The 18,045-nt window shown below is 47.4% G+C and overlaps 1 protein-coding gene across 1 annotated transcript; it reads right to left on the bottom strand.

Moving 5' to 3' along the window:
• Positions 1-483: 483 nt before the first annotated feature.
• Positions 484-16,998, bottom strand: COMP (cartilage oligomeric matrix protein). Its single transcript, XM_074565354.1, has 19 exons — positions 16,533-16,998; positions 14,307-14,392; positions 12,170-12,221; positions 9,814-9,986; positions 8,408-8,545; positions 7,526-7,603; positions 7,213-7,371; positions 6,552-6,656; positions 6,262-6,369; positions 5,689-5,848; positions 4,288-4,406; positions 3,803-3,855; positions 3,206-3,399; positions 2,594-2,772; positions 2,326-2,374; positions 1,877-2,073; positions 1,593-1,765; positions 1,281-1,420; positions 484-1,116 (listed from the first exon to the last, which is right to left on the bottom strand). Exons 1-19 carry the CDS (start codon positions 16,606-16,608, stop codon positions 1,070-1,072), a joined length of 2,286 nt encoding a protein of 761 aa, XP_074421455.1. The 5' UTR covers positions 16,609-16,998; the 3' UTR covers positions 484-1,069.
• Positions 16,999-18,045: the final 1,047 nt, after the last annotated feature.

Raw genomic sequence — 18,045 nt, 5'->3', positions numbered from 1 at the left:
CGTCAACCGCTTCCCTGAAGCATCTCACAAAATTTGGCTTGTGTTGCCTCCGCAGGCAGGCTGGGATGCTGCTGGGTTATGGTCTGCCTGGAAGAGACTGGGGATGGCGCAGGATCTCAGACTTTCCGTGTTACCGACTCTGGACACCCTGTGCTGTGCCCGGCTCAGGGCAGCACCCGTGGCACCTGCGGGTCGCCCCGGTCCCCGGCTCTCTGGTCGTGGGAGTCCTGGCGTGGCGTCATATGACAAGCATAAAGCTGTCGTTTATCGTCCTAAAACTGACTGCCCCGTCCAGGAAGCAGGCGGGACAGCCTAACTGCGGGGAGGGTCTTGGAAAAGCGGCCCCGGGCATTTGTGCGGCTGCCAAATCTCTGAGCTCAGCTGGGGGCTCTCGGCAGCATTAGCCCTGGCAGCTTCTGAGGGTTCCTCTGTTACGTGTCTGTACCGAAAAGGTTCAGAAAAGGAAAAAGCAACACGCGCGTGACCAAGGAGAATTCTAGTATTTATTATCCAACATTCCAAAGTATTTATTATCCAACAATCCGGAACAAAGATACCCTCCTTAAAGAGCTTTTTTTTTTTTTTTTTTTTTTTAATGTTTTGTGAGCAACTTGTAGATAGGCTGCTCTCCGTGTCCCTTTCGGCCAGTGCTGCCTTCGCTTTGCAGTAGGCCTTGCAAAGGAGAACACCCTTCACGCTTGAGAGCCTTCGAGTAGGGAAGAGATTCCTGGGAATCGTCCACGCTAAACTGACTGGAACGACTGCAGCTGCTGCAGGCAGCTCCTCAGCGCATCCTTCTCCTTGTAGCGCAGAAAACTAGTGTTTACAGCGGCACGGGCTTCTGTTCGCACTCGCTGTCCACACCTCCGCCCTTCCCATAGGTTTTTGCAGCGTTGAAAGAAAGTTGGCGTTGTAGAAAAGAGGCCGGGTAATGCGTTGCCACGCGGCGCTGTGCGGAGTGCAGTGGTACGGTACGTACAGTTCCTTATTCTTTATACCAGAGCGATACGGGGCAGCGGAGCACGGGGTCTTAAAGCGAGTTTGGCCGGACAGACGTTTACATCGGAGGTTAGTCTTGCTGCACTCTAAAGGTTTCATAGTCTTCTGGAATGGTGTCTGAGGAGGATGACAGTAAAGCAAATATGGATTAGAAGTAGAACGAGAAATAAAAAATAGACTAAGCCGCTGCATGCCGTGCCATCGGGCTCCCCAAGAACAAACTGACGTCTGGAAAGCAAAACAGCAAAAATGTCTGTATGTGACTTTCGAAACTAACTCACCGTTGCAGCGATAACGCAGGTTTGACCAAATAATGTTCTCCTGAGAGAAGCAGAAGACTCCCAGGCGCCCTCCTCGCATGGTTGTATCAAGGACAACTCCAGTGTCTGCCACTACTTCAGGGCCTTCATAGAAGCGAGCTCTAGAAGAGAACGAGCGTGTGAAGGACACGGACGGGACACGGGGACAGCCCCGTCGAAACCATTCCTCAGTCAGACGTTCTCCCTCCTCCTCGCCGCAGGACTGCACTGCAGGTGCCCCGTTTGTGCCTTAAACTTCCCCTCAGCCGCGCAGAGGACACTGTAACCCCTCACCTGATGTAGCCCACTTGAGGCCGATGTTGCAGGAACCAGCGGTAAGATGTCTTGTCCTTCCAGCCGGAATTGCGAGGGTCCTTCCACAGCAGTTTGACCTGGTCTGTGGTGTCTCCGGTGTGCCAGAGGGAATTGCGGAGGTACTCGCCGGGGCCTGTTTTAGACTTCACAGCCTGACACAGAGAAGAGACCGGTAAAACGCGCGGATAAAGGACGGACTGACGGGTCGTGTGTCCAAGCAGCACGGCTAAGAAAAGGCACAAATCCACTACTGCGTTCTTTACCTTCAGTTGAATCCCAGGTTCCGCTACCGCTCGGAAGGGGTTTGCCTGCCAGTACGTCTGTTCCATCTGCTTCCACATGACCACGTAAAAGCTGGAACTGTCCTGGTAGCCAAAGATGAAGCCAGCATAATCGTCATCTGTGGCAGTGTTGACATGGAATGTGCCCTCAAAGTCCACTCCGTTGAATGCCGTGTACCCTGTAATTGGCAGGAAAACACATTCCCTGTATTCTACAACGAAGCGTAGATCCGTTTCTTTCCAGACGGAGATGGGGGAGATGGATTTTGCTAAGCCAAATCTGGAGACTCTGCTACTACAGAAAATATTTTCCCAGGAGGTGGACGGAATCATTAAGTAGTGTCTGAAATACTTGTAAAAGCTGCACTGGGCAGAGAAGGATGCGGTTAATGAGCAATAATTTTCCAATAGGACAAAAGTAAGCGTCTCACCTACAGCCAGGCCGGGATCACTGTTCATGGTCTGGACAATTTCCATGCCCTGAGAAAGACGAACGTTGACTCATTAGTGTAGTTCCAAACGCAGTAACTTCGCTGTTGGTAAGTGATCGGGGAGCGGCGCACCAGGGGGAGACTCGAGGATTAGGACGGGGTTGAACAGAGCCGTTAATCCTGCGACGTCTTTTAATGACAGCTGCACCCCGTTGGCACAGCCTTGTTCCCGCCTGCCTCACTGTCCCCTTCTGGCGCGGTCACCTACCTGGTTGAGGACAATCCAGTTGGGGTCAATCTGTGCATCGCCCTCGGGGTCCAGTACAACCGTCTGGAAAGCCCTGAAGTCCGTTAGTGTCACTTCTGCGTTCTCTGGGCACACGTCAATTCTGTCAATCACCATGTCTCTGTCAAAGTCGTCTTCACAAAGGTTTCCCACGCCGTCACCTGAGGGCGCGATGGAAGAAAAGGAGTAACAAACTTTCATTAATTCCTCCTGCCCCTTGCACCCGGGTTCTACTCGACGAGCTTTTGGCTAGCGCAGTTTAAGGCGGCTGCGTCTGTGCAGGGCCGCGGCGTTCAGAGCACGGGGACGCTCTTCCTCTGAGTCACCTGCAAGGAAGCCCTGAGGCTGCCCTTGCTTGTGGAGATGCTGTGAACAGAAGAAACATCTCAAATTGTAGACGCTTCTGGAAGAGAATTTTTCTCAGGTATTATCCTGATGTTACTGGAGGGTTATTTGAGATCTGAAAATGACGTAGGACCGTCTCAAGTCAGCACTGACAGCTTCCCCTCTGTCTCTCGGGGTGAGACCGATGCGCCCTGGTCACCAGGAACAGGAGACCCCCCCAGCAGAGCTAACGTGCACCCATTTCCCTACCGTCCGAGTCTTCTTGGCCAGGGTTAGGGACAAGCCGACAGTTGTCAGGGCCTGGAGGTTTCTCATCTGGGATCCCATCATCGTCATCATCATCGTCACATTCATCTCCCAGCCCATCATTGTCCGTGTCCACCTGGGAGCTGTTGGGCACTGATGGGCAATTATCCCGTGAATCTTGGTGGCCATCCCCATCGCTGGTGGAGAAAGTTACAGGTAACGATTATCCACTGACGTGTGCTTTTAAAATACGCGTGGCAACAGCTTCCTAGGAGCTGGGATCCTCAACAAGATCGGCAGAAGTTGGTGATTTTAGCCTGATAAAGTCTTAAGCTATTAGTTACACAAATAATAGATCAGAAACATTCCAACTGTAGCATGTGATCAAATCTGAGAGTGGTGGCTAGTGACGAGCCACCCGCTCGCCTTTGGGCCATATTCCAAGGGCAAGGTTTTTTGAGGGACGAAAAAACTCTGTCTGTCTTGTCTGATAAGAAGAGGTCAAGGCCAAGCGAGGTTGTCGTGGAGTTGCCAGCACCTGCCCTCCCCATCCCCAAGATTTTGTGCAACCTCAGTGTAATTTTTGCAGCAAGCTCTCACCTGTCCTGGTTGGTGTCACAGACATCTCCCACGAGATCATGATCGGTATCTTTCTAGTAAAACAAAGCAATAATAATTTAGACTTTCCATAGATCAAGAGGAGGATTAGGCAATAAAGAGAACACGGAGAGGTGTTTGGTAGCCTCGGTGCCGTGGTCATTCTGGCTGAGAGCCGCTGACAGCAGTGGGCACCTTCCTTCTGCTGGGTTTACGCGTCGCCCCGATGAATTCGAGCAGCGCTATTTCTGAACAGCTGAGCAGGGGAGGAAGAGAGAAGGGCAGAGCCCAGCGCTTCCCCTCTGACGGATTCTTCCACATTTGGCCTCCGGGGGCTGTACGTCCGTACTGCAGGACGGCCGGTAAAATTTGGAAGTGGCAATCCTGGTGGGCTGCCGGGGGTGCGGGCCTTAGGCAGGTGCCGCGAGCACTGTCTTGAGTGAGAAAAATGAGCCCGTAAGACTGCAAAAGTGAGAGCGCTTGCTCACCTGGTCTGGGTTACTGACTGTTGGGCAGCTGTCACACACATCTCCCACTCCGTCACCGTCGCTATCTTTTTGATTAGGGTTGGAAACTCTTATACAGTTGTCCATGGGGTTTTTGATCCCTGTAAAACACGCAAAGCGGAGCCATCAAGGCAACAGGGCCATTAAGGTCTACGCAGCAAGGTCTCTTTTGGATGTAAGAGCTGGCAAAAATCTAGGACGGTTGAATTCATGTAATAAAGCAATAATTTCAAATTTTGTGGACATTTTACACATTTTTAATTTAATTTACATCCTAGCAGCTCTGGAGGGTGGAAGAGATCAGCAGCAACTGAGCTTAAAACATCCTCTGCCTGTTTAACTGATCTTAAAACATGACTGCACGGTGACGGCTGTCTGAGCGTGCCATCGCACGTTTCCTCGCTGAGAGGAAATGTCCTGAACTGCCTTCCTCAGAGAAAGCTGCAGAACTGAAGAACATGGCTCCAAACTCAGCCCGCAGGAGCGAGTGGCCGAGAGGATGACGATGAAACCGTCTGCGGTTCCCTAAGCCATGACAGAGTCTTCTTCCTCTGAAGTAGACATCTATATAATTATAAAATAAGTCGATGTTAATCTTGGCTATTTGACGTGGAAGATTTAGCTGGTGCCTTTTCAAGGCCTGAGACAGGACAGGAACAATCCGCTTGGCAACCTGTATGACTTCACTTCCCACTTCTCTGCATTCACCTACTACAGCAGCAAATCGCGCCAGCAGGGAGCTAGTTGGCAGGACGCAGCCAGACCCAAACAGCACTAGATGCACTGGAAATACTCTGTAAATAAATACGTATGTCTCGGGCCAGCGGCAGTTGTGATTTCTGGCTTTTGAAAGCAGGCTTTGTGCAAATACAGCATCATTAGCGCACAGACTGTTTCTAACGCCTGCCAGGATTTTTTGCCCCCAGAAGGCAGCCCTGACACACACTCCCTTGAGCCAGTAGCTGCTAACAACTCGGATATTCCCATACTTCTTCGTAAGTTTAAATTGCAGCACAAAGTAGCGTCCTTGTCTGGACTGAGCTCAGTTCGCATGGTACATCTTTCTTTTTTAAGTCTGACACGGGTTTGACGTGACTGTGCACAATAAGAGTGCTAATAAAAATTGTTAGCACCATCCTGAAGACAGATCTTTAAACCCTGCAAGAGCTGAACTGTGAAGGATGTTGGCTTCACTGCTCGGCTGGGCGGCTTGAGAACTGAGCTGTGCTTCATCTCAGCAGAAATCAGTCCTACACCTGTAGAGCTCAGGCCTCTGAAGGCTGGTTCCTGCCGTGAGGATCTCTAGCTGCGTGCTGAAGAGCTTTCTGGTTCTTAGCTCAGTATATACGCGCCCCTCTGAGGCTGCTCTCCAGCTGCTCTTACCGTCTCCATCCATGTCATCGTCACACTCATCTCCCCTCCCATCGCCATCAATGTCCCGTTGATCGTTGTTCTTCACTTGGCGACAGTTGTCACAGGCATCGCCGAAGTTGTCCTTGTCTGCATTGCGCTGGTCTGCGTTGCGTGTGTACACGCAGTTGTCCTGCGGGAGAGAGGGCCTGGCTGAGGGGAAAGGAGCATGCAAGGAAAGACAGAAGTGCTGAGGTACGTGACCAGCTGCTCTGAGAAGCCCATCTGTGGCCAGTCTTGGTTTCCTCCCTCCAGCCTGGTCACTGCCTGTTCAGGGGATACCAATAGCACCTGAAAATACCTCCAGCCGGTGCCTGCCCAAGCGGGAGAGAGTCCCTAACTCTCAGAGGACCGCGACTTGTAAAGTCCCTTCAGTGCCATGATGTTCTCTCCTCTCTGCTTGTTTCTAGAGCCTTCAGATTAAAAGGAACCATTGCATGCTGGGACCTGCAGGCTCTCGAAATTCACATTAAGGGTGCAGGCAATTGCTTTGAGGCCCTCTGGGTACATTTAGGTATGTCAGGGCTTAAGTATTGGAATTCAAACCTCAGCATTTAATATCCCATCTCCGTCAGCATCATCGTCACAAGCATCTCCAATTCCATCCCTGTCTGCATCCTCCTGGCCAGAGTTGGGGACAGTCACGCAGTTATCCTGAAAGGAGAGCGACAAAGGGCCTGCTAGCAAGCCGTGCGTGTCATTTAGCCGGAGTTCTGAAGGCTGGGCAGGGTCTCGCCACCGCCCAGGGCCTGCCCTCAAGTCAGAGTTGCCCGGTTCTGGTGAGGCGTTCCTCTGACATACCATTTCCAGCTAAACATGAGACAACTGCATCTCACCTTGCGGCACTTTTTGTCAGAGCAGCGTTGCTTCTCATCAGGGACTCCATCAATGTCTGTATCCTTCCCGCAGACGTAGCCGTTCCCTGCCCACCCCACGAGGCACTGGAAGACAGCAGATAAACAAAATGAGGCTGCCACTGAGTCCCCTGATGGCCATGTGCCTCCAAAATTGAAGGCTTCACATGAGAACCAGCACAAAACATTGCAAATCCAGGTACACAATGCTCTACAGGAAAAATATTGTCTGGAAGAAACAGTTATGCTGTAAACAGCATTTTAAGTAGCTCATACAAGCTCTCTGCTTGTTCCTGAAATTACAAAGACAGATGCAGCAGCAAAACGTCTTGGCTCCAGCAGGTTGCTGAGCGGCGCTTCTCCCTGCCCAGCTGCGTGTAATGCTCCGTGACTGATAAATTTGTAGCGCTTCGGGCAAAAAAACCCAACCAACCAACAGTGGATGTGAGGTGCCAGGAGCAGCCCGGTTCTCCAGAGAGCACGGGAAGAGCTAGTGCTGGGGCTCAGGGGGTGGAGGAGAGCAGGTCTGTGTCGGGAAGGCCTGCTCTCCAGGAGAGGGCAGTGGCAGACCCAGGAGAGCAAGCACAGCGCAAGGGAAGCCAGAGCGAGCAAGATCCCAATCACAGGGAGGTTTGGACCCTACCGCGCAGGAGATGGACCCGTCGCGCTCCACGATGCACTGTGCTTTCTCGTGGCATGGACTAATTTCACCGTTAGGGCAACGTCTCACTGCCTGGCTCTTGCAGCCATTGACTTGATCCCCAACAAAGCCAGGTTTACAAGCCCCGCACTTGTAGGATCCCTGCAAGAAAAAGCAACAGGGGATTAACTATAATATGAGTCCTGGCAAACCTTGGCTGTAACCTTCCTCAGCAGCTGGATCGATCGCCACAGCTAACAGAGGCCGCAGAGCCTGGGGAAGAGAGATCTACACAAGGCTTTCCAGTCATATTTACCCGTGTATTGATGCAGATGGAGTTTGGGACACAATTTCTGGCACCACCTGTCTCGCATTCATTGATGTCAGTACAAACCTGCCCAGGGAGAACAAAATAGGCATTAACTTCACTCTTAAGCAGATACCACATCAGATTACAGAATTAGGGCATCACTAGATGCAGAAGCAAAGCCCCTGACACACCTTACTAGGACCCACAGCTCAAAGTTTTCCTTCAGACAAGCTCGAGCCAGATCCCAGCAACACTCCTGACCCCAGGCAAGCTGTTCACCCCCTACACAGTCACCAGAGATTTCAGCCTGGCAAAACAGCTTAGCTCTGAGCTGAGCTGTCAGAGTATCTCCTTACTGTAAAAGGATAGAAGAGAGTCAATGGAGCAAGAAGGTCAAAGACTGCGTCCTGTGACCAGCTAGCAGCTCTCTAAATAACACAAGCCACATGCTATCTCTGCTTTTGGCAATATATTCTTATAAACCGTACTAAGACTGGGTGGTGTGGGTTTTTTTACTTTAATCTGTCTATAGCTGTCGGGGAAGCGGGGGGCGGGGGGGTGCAGTAGCTGCATCAACTCTTCTGTGTCCTATTATGAAGGATTCCCCCGGCTGACTTCACAGCCACAAAGGTGTCGGGGACATAATGTTCTGTCCAGCATAAATGCAGCAGAGGTAAGGTCTTGGAGCAGAGGTTGCTTTGCTGTTGATGTGCCGGGACATCCTTGGCAAGTCTCTCCTCTCACTGCATCCATCTTCACGGCAACACAACGCAGTCGTCTGGCATTTCCCTCCCATTTCTCTGAAGGCTCCAAGACCTTTGAATTACAATTACAGAGGGGAAAGAATGAATGGCTTCTGAAGGAGACAGAAAAGTTTCTGGGCCTTACCTGTTTGTTGGCCCTGGCGTAAGCTAGTCCAACCCCTTCCACCATTTGCCCAGTGAAGCCGGGAGGGCAGGGATCACAGCGGAAGCCAGGGGCGGTGTTAATGCACTGGACCTTCGGGAAGCAGGGGTTTGCGTTGCACTGTAAACAAGATAGAGGTTGTGCGGAACTGTGAGGCAGGCTCGCTCAAGGCCGGCTTTGAAGGCAGCTCTCAAAGCAGGCCCTGCTGGGTGAGCCCCGGCTATTGTGCTTTTATTTGCAAAGAAGAAAACAAAAACGCGTAGAAGTTCCTGGCTTTCCTTGCAAGTGGAAAATGCAGCTTCCCCAGCTCAGTTCTTCTCCCAAGTTCCAATATGTGCAGACAAGTAAAACAAGTCAACTTTCGGGACTAATTCTTCTCAGGTGACATCAATTGCCCAGGCAGAGAGCTGGCTTCACTTCACGCTTTCCTTCCTGGCAGTCTCTGAATCCAGAGAACTGGATAATTTCTTACACTGCTTTTGAAAGACAAGAGCAGTTGTTTGTTTACTACTCTGGGAAGCAATTTTCTTTCCAAAGTTGCTACTAATGCTTGCTTTATTTTCTCCAAAATTTTATTATTTTCACTGACTTCTTATGCTTTGTCCTGTCAGACGCTTTACATTAATACAGCGGTTCCCACGTTTTGGTGACTAACAGAGTATCATCAGTCTCAAGATCTCTCATCGATCCTTTTAACTTTAAACTGAAGTTTTTAAACTGAAATGCTATAGAGCTGATACAGCTTTGCAAGACACTAACAGTTGTGTGGTGAACTAATCAGCGCGCACAGGACTATCTTTGGGAACCACAGAACTAAGGAGTCTTACGGACACGCAAAATTAATGGTTGAGTAAAGCCTTGATACACAGAGAGAGTAAACTTGATGGAATGCCACACTTTCTAGTAAAAAATTTCAACTATCTGCCTAGCAAGGTCTGATTTAATGGCAGAGGTAAAGCAATACGAGTAGCGCGGTAAGATTTATTGTATAAAGGACTATTTGGGAAGCATTTGATTCTGTTCCACACGTAATAAATCTTATCTCTAACAAGTCATCAGCTGTCAGCTCAAAAGATTGTAAGACCAAAAGGGACTGTTCTGGTCTTCCAAACTCACCTTCCTGTGTGGTACAAACCAAAAGATTTATTTTGTTTGAGCCTGTGTATCTTTTAGAAAGAAATACCTAGACTGGATATAAAACCAACATGGAACAGAGCTTAAGGGAGAGTGAGACACAGACTTCCTTCCAGTGAAATGATGTTTCTGTTGAACTTCAGCTCCTAGGGGGAATTGCGAGGCTTTTCTTTATAACCACAAGACAAAACTGCAACACTCCAAGAAAAACAAGCCAGTTTTGTAACTTCCAGCCTGTCCTACTTGTTTTTTACCTCATTGATATCTGTGCAGTGGGACCCGTTGCCTGAATAACCCGGGGGACAGGGTCCGCAGCGGAAGCCAGTGCCGGTCTCAGTGCAGGCCACTCCAGGGAAGCAGGGGTTTGGGAGGCATCTGTTAAACTGTGTCACGGTGATGACAGGGCCTGTCGCCTCCGTGTGTATGCCTAGGGGACAAGAGGAACGTTAAAAACAGAGCTGTCACTGCCAGAGACCATCATCAGGTGGTCCCGTCATCTCAGAAGATATCAGTGTGCTTCACACACAGGACGTTTCCTCGCATCCTTTCTGAGGGTTGAACAGTTGTGGTTCTATTTTGTAAATGGAGAAAAATGAAGCCGGAAGCAGCAGCATGACAGATTTCTGAGTCACAGCAGACAAAAAATAAATAGAAAACCCCAGAAGTCTTAGCTCCCAGTCCAAAACTCTTGGCGTGCTGTCCTCCTCGTTGGTGTAATGCCCTTGCTTTTGGAGTTCCAGAGATCAGTTTTCTCCCTGGTTCCTCTACAACTACACCTGACTGGTGCTATGGACTCAGCTGGCTACAGCAGAACCCACACGGCACGTCCTTAAAACTGGGAAGCACTGTGGAGGGTTGTCAGCCAAAATCTCCGCTCTAGAAGGCAGGCATGGTCTGTGCAAACAGGTCAGCTTGGTCTGCGGCAGAAATAACTCCCATCAGGCTCACATAAGGCTCTCATGCCATAATGTTATGCATAACATGCTACCCGTTATCTCCAGAGGGCTGGAAACCTCACTTTGTCCTGGCAGATAAGAAACCAATCTGTTATTTGGGCACTCATCCCTTCTAGGCTGGACTACAGCAATACGGTCTAAGCGTGAAGTACTGTGTGATGCGTAGGAAATTCTAACCCGTATAAAATGGTACTGCAGCCCTATTCTGCGCTCTGAAGACAGGTTAAGCCTGTCCCCACACCGCTGCACACCAGCTTCCCGTAAAGTTTTAGGCCAAATGCCAGGTTTGTGTCCTTATCCTCACGACCTGACCCACAGCACAAGCAAACTTGCAAAATTAATCTGTATGGAACACAAAACTTCACTGAAGGCCAATTCAAGACTGAATAAACTTTCCCAGAATCTAGAATTGTCATGAGTCTCCCACACCCACTGCTCCAAGTGGCAAGGACACTTTTTGCTCCCGCTCTTTCCTGCTTAAAAGCCCAACATAAAAAAAATCCAAACAAAACAAAACAAAACAAAACCAACACTCTACTGCCACCAGCAGCAAAATCTTCACTAAAAACAAGGCCTTCTCTCTTCATGCTTCTCTTTCTGAGAAATAATGAGCGAAGCACACGACTGCTGTGAGTCACGTTGTTCAATGCATGACTAAAAGTCGCTCAAATTCTACAGTAAGGAGTACGGGAGAACACATATAAAGCAGAAGTGCAAGTGGGGAAGGCAGAAATCAAGTAACAGAGAGAAAGTTCAGGACAGTTTTACGAGCAAATTATTAAAACAATTTCTGTGGATGAATGCATTTCTGTACTACGGGTCCCAAAAGCTTTGGCTAATGTCTTTTCCAGCAGAAGTACAATCTCTCCAAATGCAGAAATGGTTACTGCTCCACCCTTTGAGTGTACTGGCAAATAATAGAGCATCTCCAAGAACCATGCCTTCTGAAAGCCAGATATATTGGAAGTAAGTTCCAGTCTCAAAAAAAAACATTTACTGGGGAGCAGAGGGCAAGATTTATATGGGAAAATTTATGACCTTGTTTCCTGAATCGTCTGTAAACAACCTCTTAGCTTGGATGGTGGCAGCACTAGGATGGAAGGAATATCAGAGCAATGCCTCTTGGGGGTGATGTTCTCTTCCACTTGCAGCTCAGGAGTAGCCAACCATATCCCACAGGATACCCAGTGTGCATTCCCAGGCAATTCTAACATCAGCCATGGGCTGTGTTAGTAGGAGACGTGGTTGGGCAGCTTTCCGCAGCAGAATGCAGCTACCCTGAGAAGTACAGCGTGGTATGTCACAAAACCACTCACAAAGCTTATTTCAGCAATAGTGGAAGTAAGCGAATGCTGGGGTTTTGCTGGAAGGAAAGATGAGCTTTTTCAGGCTGCTGCTGCGCCCCTTGCTCAGGTAATAGCTTCAGCTGCCATTGAACCACGAGAACAGCACGGAACACGGGTCCATGCGTGCAGAATGTTGCGGGGAAAAAAAGCATCACTAATATTACTATCCTGTGACGCTCGGGATAATTGTGAAACGTGTTTTTCCTTTGGGGAGATGGTCACAGGTGGCATTTTACTACATTTTACCTACAAAGGTGTGACGGACTTAGAGGAGGCAGTTGAATATAGGACTCATCGCAGTAACTCACCACAGGCATCACACTCCATGACTGTATTCTTCAGGAATGTTATCTCCTTAATCTAGAAGAAAACAAGAACCACCACTTAGCCAAAGGCTGAATTTTGATCCTACGCAAACTAATAGCCCCACTGCCAGAAAACAGGGTGTCTCTCCGAGACTACATAGCTACTTACAAACAAATTAACTCGTACCCCAAAGTCTATGCTGCAGACCTTCTAGAAGCTGAGGTGGCTTCTATTCCCTGCTGTACGTCACGCCCTACCGTAGTGTTTCTACGGACTAACTCAATAATAATAATGTTCTGTCACAGATGCAGGAAACACTTCACTTGAATACACAGAAACAAGTGTCATACAGAAAGAGAAATCTACTTTATTTGGGTCTCCTACTCTAGAAGATGCTGAACTAGCAGCCCTAGAGAGGTCTGCTTTATCTGCAGGCCAGGCACCGCACAGGTGAAGTCAGGAGGGGCTCCCCTGTGAGCCATTTTTGCAGATATATGAATAATCTCTGACATTGCTTATGGCATTCTTTGGCCCTAATGCCCTTGCCATGAGGATATTCAGAATCTATTCACAAAAGCTCCTCCCTCCAAACTTCCCCTGATCTCCTTTGGGCTCCTACTCCTTCAAGCTTACTTCGGTAAAGAGATAACCTGTAGCATCCGGAGTGCAAAGATGCTGTTCCATGGTGAAGAAAGGAATATGGGACAGGCACAAGGAAGCATGGCAGTCTCAAGCTTACATTTTTATGGCTCTCTACTTGTGTCTCGCTCCAGCTCCCATGTATAAGAGCAAGTTTTCATTCTATGTTAGATTCTCTCTTCTCTCCAACACAGACTGGGGTCATGTATTTTGAATAGTTAACGCAGAGGTAGATCTAACCCAAATCCTCAGAACATCTCCCACTAGAAGTGGGCAACAGAGAGCAGAGGGGAGAATTCAGAGAACTAATATCCGTGGTTCCTTTGCGCCAAGAATCCTTCAGCCTTCGGCTCAGGAGAGTAGGTAGATCTGGCCTTTTATTGTTACGCCTTTTGCCATCCTTATTGCCAACATCCCGAGATGCTGAATCAAGGAAAAGTAAGTTTTAGAAAATCTTTACACAGATTAAGAAATTATGAACTGCCACCTTGGCTCTCCAGCTGTATATGCAAGTTTTTCTTCTGAGGAAGAGTTTTTTTTGAAAGCGCCGTTGAGAAAAAGGCCACAGATTTAAAAAAAAAAAAAAAAAAAGTAGGTGGCAAGAGCAAGAGAAAGAACAAATAGAAAACCTGTATGGAGAAGCAGTGCTAGGCTGGAAGGGAACACTGGAAATCATTGCTCGAGGCTGCCAGGAGCCATGTCTGACCTGATTCCTAGTAAACACTGGGTATTTATGCAGCAGCCTGAAATGTGAGAGTAACTCAATGCAACAGATGTTTTTGCAGATTAGAGGCCGCCCAGTTTGCACTGGCACAGAGACCTGTCTGCCACTCCAGTTATCTGGCAGGCAGAGGCTGCTGCCCTCAGCTCCCAGAGTGGATAAAGGGAGAATGGAACCTTTTTCTAGACTTAAAAGAGAGTTGACCAGACAAACCACCATCTCCTCGTTAAAATGGGGAAAGATCTAAGCACCCAAGAAGTTCCAAATTCTCTAAGAAGCTACTGGAGCCAGAAAGGCTTAGGATTAAAACAACAAGAGGAAAGAGTGAATGCAGAGCTTGTTTAGACTCCCTATGACTTCCCTTTCCAGGACCCTAATGGGTGGCTGAAAGGTCTCTTCCATCTTCCAAGTTTGGACTCTCTACTGATTTCATGAGCCCACAAAACCAAGGAAAAAGTGACTTGTTTTTCCAGTTAAATATATATGCAGTGTGCGTGCATGTCTTTTTTTAAGAGCCCATTTTCCATGTACACTGTTTTCATCAGACATGGTTCGAAGCAGCAGAATTCGTAATTCAAATGAATCCACTTTCTCTCAGAATTACAGACACAATTGTGAGACCACCTCTCAATCCTGGTTTCCAGAGCAATAATTCTACTGCTCATTTCACCTAATGCAGAAGAAGTTCTCCCACAATTCCACAACTCGGCACGTAAGGCAGAAGACTCTGTGATCTCTCTTATGCAGCATATAAGGAATTAGGTCCCTTTCTCACTTACCTGCTGTTTCAACAAGTCTCGAACTTCCGTTAGCACACGGTTAGTTTCTCTCATCTCTTCCAGCATTTCTGGCCCAACTTCCCCTCCTAAAAAAACCCCAAAGTGGTTGGGAAAGAAAGAAAAGCCATTAGCAGTACAAACCAACTGATATTGTTAACTTCAGCTTAATATTAAAGATACAGACTCCTCCACACCGGTCTCTGCCAGTTCCTAACTAGAAGCTTGCTGGAAAGAGCAGAGACTTGCACGTAGGGTAGAATTTGCCCTGGGCAAATTCAGACGGCGATAATCAGCCATGCCCGTCAGGTAGGGAACAGTTACCCCTCAGCAAACAAATTGGCCTGGCAGTCTGGCAGTTGTGGTAGCTGTTAATCTGGCAGGGTCTCTCCAGTTCACACATAGGAAGGCTTTGCTGCCAAAAGAAGCAAATTAATAATTCAGTGCCGTGGAAGCTGCTATGAAGGGCACCGCTAAAGGAACGCTCTTTGCTGAGTCTATCCCAAACGTGCTGCCAAGCACTGAACGTGGAAAACCGGCACATCAGCCGTTGACTCGCCTGTTCTCAAGGTACAGACTTCTTTCTTGCTGGAGATGGGTTCTTTTTCGGGTAGCGGCAATTTCAAATTGCCGTGTAGTGGCTTTGGGGCACAAAGGACACATCTGCTCATCCATGCAGCATTGCAAAATCCTGTTTAAGCTATGCTGAACTGAGGATATAAATCATCCTACAGGGTCATCTAGGGCAGATTAACGTGACTTTTCCCTCCCATCTGCTAGACTCTAGGCTTGCCTGGTCCTTTGAGACATGCTAAAAAATCTAGTCTACGCTCCAGCTTTGCTCATGAAGAATGAATGGAAGCAGCTCATTGTTTCTACAATTATGTAAATTTTAAGAAAACGAACCACTTAAAGACAATTGGACACAAAGTTCAGCTCTGGATTTCTCCTGTCTGCCATGAGAAAGTACAACCTCATTTCTCTAATTTTTTTCTAGATTAATCAATCCTCTAACAGAAGTCACACCTTGTCTACATTGTAAGTAAACCTTTAGGAAGAGGGAAATACTGCTATTTTCTACAAACGGCTCTGTGTGTTCCGGGGAAAATTAGCTGGATTTAGGGGTCTGCCTCCTTGAGCGTGAAGAATTTGCTGGTGCCAAAGGCAGGATGTGAGCCCACGCTACTGACTAAATACAACAACTTCGGCATTCGCATGTGACAAATGAGCCTGAAAGCCCCAGGGACCTTCACCACACAGAACCAAGAGGACTTGCTGGATATTTGTAAGCTCTCCAATACATTTTGGTTTGGGAACTCAATTGAAAGCACCACAAACGTGTCATTCTAAGACAGAAAGACTATATTAAAGTGATGTTTCTTATTTTACTGAAACAAGGATCTTGCCCATAATTTCTAACTTCAAACAGAGGTTTTGAATAAGCTCTGCATGAAGGCTTCAGGCAGCTTCCGTTATCCCTGGGAAGAATTTTCCATCCCTAGCAGCAAGATGCAATTTAAAAGAAAAGTTTGGATTTTTTTTTAATATTGAAATTCACAACAATGATTCAAACACTCAGGAGCGATTTCCAAAGGAAATCTATGCACTTGCAGACATTTGCATTACTATGCATCCTTCTCCGTGGACTCATTCGGTCCCCACAAGCCCACACCTGAATCTGGTACACAGTCTGAGCCTGCCACATCTCACTGATCCTCTTGGGGTTGAGCATTCCCCTAACGGGCTGTTCAGAGAAGCAGAACATTTGTAATGAGCTTGGCATGGCTACATTCCTGGAAGTCAAGGCTTCCCTGAGCTCTATGTGCACAAACAGAGAGGATATCCGAGGATCCTGCTATAGGACATTCTGTATGATCTGTTTTTTTAACTTAAATCACATGCAAAATGCAGATCAATGTAAAGTGTCTCTTGCAGGTCATTACAAAACACAACAAAATTTCCAGTTACCCTAGAATAAATGTTTTTCTTAAAAAAAAACTTCACTGCTCAGGAGGGGAACTGGGGAAAAACCTAAAACTGAACATTTACACAGTTAAGCTTCAAGTTTCATATTGAAACTACAAAATCCCTAAACATTGTTTTTAGGCTTCAGTAGATGCAGTTGAAATGTTAACCTTCTTCCTCATTCCCTTCTGCAAAACAGAATGTTCACAGGAGTCTAGAAAGCGTACGAGTCCAGAAAATATAAAGAGAATTAAAATTACTTACCTACTCTTCTCTGCTGACATGATGAAAAAGGACAAGAGAGGCTGAGGAGAAAAACAAATGCTAGAGCCGAAATCATCTTTGAATCTTCAGGCAGTGTGGATGTATGGGCTTCTCTTGCAACGAATTTTTAACCTGCAGGTCTGCCTCTGCTCCCCATTAGTGTCTGTGGTTTGCTATTTATGAAGTTGCATTCCTTCCTCTGAAGTTCTTATTCTCTGATGCTGGACGAGGGGTGGACGTCATTTCTGGCTGCTAGTCCACAGAGAACGTTACAAAAGTAAACAATATGAGAAACTCATCAGGAGAGTAGTTTAATTTTTTTTTTTTTTAGACCGGCTTGCACCAAAATAGGTCAGAAAATTCCAGAATTAAATGGATTCTTTTTGGATTGGGGTTTTTATTTCTTCTTCATGGACACGGGGTAGACGGATGATTCATAGCCCTATCCCTCACAGATTTTCCTTCTAAAACTGCTCACAAGATCACAAAAGCTATGAGACATCTGGACTTCACTAGCCTTTCAGAAAAGGCTCTTTAAACTCCCAAAAGACAGTTGTACCACTCACACTTGGGGTAGAATTATTGATTCATCTTCCAACTCCAAAGAGGAGCTATGACATGCTATTTCAGAGAGGGGCTGGGTAAATGCACTGGCCTTTAGAGGCTGATGTGCTTATTACCCCCCACTCAGGCTTGTCTAAAGGAAGGATGCAATGCAGAAGTGACGGCATGAAAGGAAGCTAGACTTTGCTGTTTCTTGTCTGTGAAGGAATGAGTCTCAATCCAGCATTTTCCATCAGTCAGTCTCAATCCAGCACTTTCCATCAGAAGACACAGAGCGGATTGAGAAATCCATCTAGAGCAGCCAAGGAAAATCTGCCCAAAGAAAATCTTAAAGCTACTACATCAAGGAAATTGCAAGTTAAACTGTGACCTGCAAAAAAGGTTAGTCCGAAGACCAGTGAAATTCTTGATCACACATTTTCACTGTTTGATTGTGAAATCTGTCAGTATGTTGATCATACAACACCCTTGGGAACACAGACAGGAAAGCCCCAGGAAACAGTAGCTCAGTCTTTAAAGCGTTAGAGCAGCAGGATCCCTGGATATTTACAGGAAGATTTTTTTCTCATTTCGACCTCAGACCTCCCGTGTTCAGGAAAAACCTTCCCATCTCTGTGGCTGTGCACAATTCTTCAAGGTAACTGGGTGCAGTCTTGCAGGCGCTGGTGAGCATGCCTGTTCACTAAAGTAAGCAAATAAATAGTATTACTTTTATATAAAAGGAATGCTGCAGCAGACAGATTTTACATTTTGTTGCACCAAGCAAATTTATACGCAAAATAAAGTTAATTTGCATGTGTTACTTAGGTGGCATTGGTATGATTCTGCTTGTCTGGCGCACATGCCATCTCGTGTTACACATGGCAAGTGACGTTTTGCTGTCAACCCACAGGTAAATCAGCTTTGAGGGCTTGATACTTGTGGTGAGCAAAAGCGGTTTAGCTGCAAC

The sequence above is a fragment of the Larus michahellis genome, chromosome 23 (assembly GCF_964199755.1).
Source record: "Larus michahellis chromosome 23, bLarMic1.1, whole genome shotgun sequence".
Taxonomy (NCBI): domain Eukaryota; kingdom Metazoa; phylum Chordata; class Aves; order Charadriiformes; family Laridae; genus Larus; species Larus michahellis.
This window is presented reverse-complemented; position numbering and strand designations above follow the sequence as displayed.